General features: G+C 40.4%; 1 protein-coding gene across 1 annotated transcript; it reads left to right on the top strand.

Annotated features, from left to right (window-relative positions):
- On the top strand, positions 1–4,341 carry LOC140230857 (lysM and putative peptidoglycan-binding domain-containing protein 3-like). Its single transcript, XM_072311004.1, has 2 exons — positions 1–303; positions 3,365–4,341. Exons 1-2 carry the CDS (start codon positions 1–3, stop codon positions 3,920–3,922), a joined length of 861 nt encoding a protein of 286 aa, XP_072167105.1. The 3' UTR covers positions 3,923–4,341.
- Positions 4,342–5,141: the final 800 nt, after the last annotated feature.

Genomic DNA, 5,141 nt, shown 5'->3' with positions numbered 1-5,141 from the left:
ATGACTTCAATCCTTGGGTTTCGAAATAAACCCAAATATGACCGTCACAATTACTTACCAATTTCAGGGCAGGTCCAGAATGTCCAAAACTCGACAGTATACATATTTGGGTCTGCTGACGTTGCAGAAGATGAAATTGATACAGATGCTGATAATCTTGAACTCTCCGATCTGCGGGTACGAGGAAGTGGAAAACAACAGAAGAAAACCAGAGCAGAGACAGTATCCGAGTTTGAGTTTGTTGAAAAAGACATCGGTGAAGGGGACACACTGCAGACAATCTCCTTGCAGTATGGATGTCGTGTAAGTCTGCTTTACAAATTAGAAACTATCTAGATTCTAGTGGTTTTCTAGATCTAGGTCTATGTGCTTCTGACAAACTTCAAAGTAGCCAAAATAAAATTTAAAAAGTCCACATATTTTATTTGTGGTCTTTGAAAAAGAGAGTTTACAGGTACTGTAATGCAAGCCACCCATAATTTGACCTCGACAGTGTCCAAAATTTGACCGCCTATGGCTACATGTGTGATTTTACATGTAACCGTTAGACCTAACTATACACAGCCCTGCTGCTGTACACAAGTGTAAGTCAGATGCACAGCGTCTGGTCGGGCTAATGTAGACCCTACAGTATAGAGTTTTTACAATCAACTCATCCAAAACCAGGAAAAATCACGAAATGTGCTTTCAAACATACCGCCCCAGGGGCAACATCGACAAATTTGCATTTGCCCAGAGATCCATACCTGAGTGGCATTAACTTCCAAGCTCTGTAGTTTGTGCAGTCTCACCTGAACAGTTCAGTTCAAGGAGCTTTTAATGAACCTTAAAATTACACCTTGTTATTAAGCCCACACCCCTCCTCCTATCGAGCACACAAGTTGTATTCATCTTCGTGATAGGCTGCATTTTATAGCCCTTTGAAGATTACAGAAGAAGAAGAGTCGTCTATGCTTTTGCACTTTGTCGAACCTTGGTGTGAGTGCTGATACATTGTACATAATGTCAGGGTGCTACATAACTTTTCTTTATTTTACCACTTGCCTGGTTGGGCAAGCAGATTTTCAAATTTGCTGCAAAATACTTGCCCAAATAGTAATTTTGCTTAAATTTACCCGAAAAGAAAGTCCAGTGCATCATATGGAAATAATATAGAAAATCATGTTTAAGTCAAGGGCTTAATAAAACACTATCATTTGAATAAACAGCACACATTGATTCGCATGCTTAAACACAATGTCTGTAACAAACTTGGTCTGATCAAGTGTTGCTGTTGAATTGCATTGGGGCTTCTTCATGCAAGTGTTGGAAAGTTGCTGAAATGAAATATTACCCTCATATACTGTATATAAAGTGTTTGCATCACTAAACAGCCATTGGGCTTCTGTACTACAGGTTGACTTTATGGGTTTGTTAGGGAGAATAAGTGAAAGAAAAAAAAAAGGTGGCTTCAAAACTTTTTTGCTTGCCCAATTCGAGCAAGTATTTGTTCTCATTGTTCAAAAACACTTGCTCAAATTTGATTTTCACTTACCCCGGACAATCAGGCAATTGCTTATCTAGCACCCTGCATGTACGTACTTAACTGAAAGACCACCTCATCATACAGTCTACAGAGCTGCACTGATTATGTAGTATTTACTCGTAGTAGGTAGTACCAGAGGATGCATGCCCTTTATTACCAAACCTATGGTGGACCTAACATGTTATAAATAATGTGAGAACCTGTATAATCTGCATTGTACAATATTAAATGGGTTAGTCAAATACTGGTTAGTGATTGGCTAAACACAGTCACGTGATGGAGGTACATTCGTTATGTTTGCCTATGGGCAAACATTCTTGTTATGTTCTCCCATGGGAAAACATTTTCACGTAACAATTTTATACCTGCGTGCACAGTGAATTTGGCTCTGCGCGAGCTAGCGCGATCGAGTGCGTTGTGCGCGTGCTGGACCTTTACGCTAAGGGTACCATGATATCAATAAGGTACGGTTTGATGCGCTACTTTCAGAGCATGAAATCAATTGATAATGGTCTTTGACTAACCCATATAATATAAGAGATGATGACTTTTGTTGTCGGGAACATACCAAACGTTCGACCCTCAGGGTTTGAAATGCTATTTCGGGAGGCTATAAGTCCCTCAATAGCATTTCAAACCCTTCGGGTGGAACATTCGGTATGTTCCCTTCCCCGCCAGTCATCATACAGTATAATGTGTTACACTGTACAGCAAGAGGACTTTCTGTGATGAAATGATTATGGGGTTCTTTCCAGTCTGTATTTGTCCCAATATCACTCAAAATTATACCGACCATTGGATTTCATTTTCACTGATGTGCATACAGTGTACATCCTGTACTAACGCACCAACGACCCCAACCTGTACCGAGTCGGGGGTCGCATGGCAGCCCTATGGCTATCGAAGAACCGCCTGATATGGCTTAGCATTTTGGTGACCAGAGACCAAAATACAGGGGTTTACGCTGAGATTCGTACCCATACTGTTAGATAAGATACCATCAGAGCCGCGGAAATCGATTTACAATATGATCTGTTTTAAGAGCCCAGTTAAAGATTTTATCCGAGGTTTTAGTCCCTCCGCACTTCGTATCGTAGTACCACTTACACAGCGCATGCACTGACAGCCTTGCTGTCGATCAGGTATGGATAAAACGTAGCACATATTATAATACACAATGTGTGCGTGTGGAAAAAAAAAAAACAGGACGGCTAGCTGAGAACAGAAATGCATATTCATTCGTGCATGCGCAGATCATTTTATTTACGTGATATGTTCAAAAAGGCGATTCACATCACGCGGAAATGGTCTCAAAGATGATGACGATTTTCGGAGGTAATGGTGAGGGATACATAGTTGCCTATAATATTCAACAATACAGTGTATGGTATTACAACATGTGACTTTTCATTGCGAATCCAAGTGTCGTTTTGAATGATGAGTTGTTTACTGAATTGCAAGCATTGCAGTGCTTTGATTACTTCACTAAATTGCATACAAGTCGTCGGGGCGCTGTTACTGGTTACAGCGCCCCACGCCGGGGTTAATCCTGTACATGTAAGCCCTACATGTCTTGAAATCAATTCCGTTGGTATATGGGATAATTCCTTGAAAATCCTCAGTGATGAGTTTCTTCAAAAGCTGTATAATCTCCAAAATAAAACTAATGTTTACATTGTATTTTCACTGATATTTTATTTTTGGTAAATCCTAAATATGACATGTGAATAACACTAACAGTTGTTAATAACTACTAGACATTTTGTATCCCTTCTCCCTGGTGCATTTGGTGATGTTATACCTTTGTGGTTTTGTTGCCTTTTTTTTCTGTGCGTCCAGGTTTCAGAGTTAAAACGCATCAACAATTTGATTGCTGACCAGGATTTCTTTGCCTTGCGGAAGCTCAAAGTTCCCATGAGGAAGGATGGACTACTTCTTGAGAAAGAAAGGGAGATGCTGACTCAGAGAGTGGGTTTATCTCAAAGTGCAAACCACACCGGACCAATCTCTCCCAATAGCCATAGACATTTGCACAATGAAGAAATGTACAGTGACTCTGATGACAGCCAGACCGAGTTCATCAGGACTATTAGTATACCAGGGTCTCTTGATGGCAAGGACAAAGCTGCTCAGGAATTTTTTGACAAGATGGACCAAGACTTACACAACATCCTGGAAAACACTAAAACCCACAAGGGTTCTCTTGAGGAAGTCACATCAGTCTTGAAGGAGACCAGGTTTCAACCCCTTGCATTCCCCAAATCCAACAGTGATTGCCCCTCCGATGGTGCAACCCTTGGCTGCACTTTCAGGAACATGATTGTTGCAATAGTTCTGATAGTCATTGTTGTGCCTCTTGCTGGCATAGTGTATTACTTAAACAAAGATCGTCTATGATAGTTATCTTATATTCATGTCAATAGCTTCCTTTGGCAGGGTACTGTTACTGGTATGATATCTCTATTGTTGATTGCTTGATTAAAATAGGGATATACCGGTAGTAATTACAAATGTGATTTTTATTACAGATTATTGGAACTGAAATCATCATAATTTATTTCTGTAGCTCTCAATGACTACCTGTAAGTGCAAAATGATTGGTGATTACATTCATGTGTACATCCATACAGGGCTCCACACTAACTTTTTTTTTTTTTTTTTTGCCCTTCAGACAAATAGATTTTTCACTCTACCTCTTCATATTTTTACTTGCCCAAAAGGAAAACCTACCTGCCCAAAATTCATTAATTACCTCCGCCAAGGGAGGAGGTTATGTTTTCGTTACCGGTCGTTTGTGTTTGTTTGTTCGTTAGTTTGTTTGTTTGTTTGTCCGTGTGCAAAATAACTCAAAAAGTAGCTAACGGATTTGGATGAAACTTGCAGGAAAGGTTTAGAATGACACAAGTAACAAACGATTAACTTTTGGTAGTGATCCCAGAATTTTGGGGGAATTTATGAAGGATTTTTGATATTTTGGCAGGTAAGGTCAATGAACTTGGGAGTTCAGGCTGCTCGTATTTGAGGTTTGCATGCGCGCACTAAAGTGCGTGCTCTAGTTTCTGCTAGGGCGAGGCGCGCTGTGCAGCTGAGGGTTTATGACGTAACAAAGGCTTCTATATTGGGAAATCGGGCGACTTTCAGCACACACTGCTACAGGTACACATGGGTGGGAATCACTGATATCTCTATGGAAGAACAAGATCAGTGGTGGAAATGAGCTGCATGCTTGGCGGAGGTCTGCGCTCTCAGAGTGCTTTTCTAGTTATTCATTATTATTGTTAACCACCAAAGTATCTATATTGCAACACTGCACACTGGCACTGGTCCGATGGCCCAAGACCAGTAAAAATCATTGTTGGACTAGTAACTTTTTCAGGAATAAACCAGTAAAAGATGGAAAAACTGGGTACCTACTGGTCAGACAGGTTGGACTAGTAGAAAAAAATGGGTTAGTGTGCAGCCCTATCTATTGTCAATTGATCATGATAAAACATCTTAACCCAGAAACTGTAATGAGATTCAAATCACTAGTACCACAGGGAGAGCAGAGAGGCAAAGGGGCCATTTTACATGCCAATCAGGCAAGTTCATATTTTCACTGAATTTGGCAGGTATT

Source organism: Diadema setosum, chromosome 7 (genome assembly GCF_964275005.1).
Source record: "Diadema setosum chromosome 7, eeDiaSeto1, whole genome shotgun sequence".
NCBI classification, from domain to species: domain Eukaryota; kingdom Metazoa; phylum Echinodermata; class Echinoidea; order Diadematoida; family Diadematidae; genus Diadema; species Diadema setosum.
The sequence above is the reverse complement of the archived record's forward strand: the minus strand, read 5'-3'. Positions and strand labels throughout refer to the sequence as shown.

Bases quoted from the DNA above. Each gene is read 5' to 3' on its own strand.
- LOC140230857 (XM_072311004.1), top strand. From the start codon at position 1: ATGACTTCAATCCTTGGGTTTCGAAATAAACCCAAATATGACCGTCAC. The intron at 304-3,364 runs GTAAGTCTGCTT...CTGTGCGTCCAG, and splicing joins CCTTGCAGTATGGATGTCGT to GTTTCAGAGTTAAAACGCAT.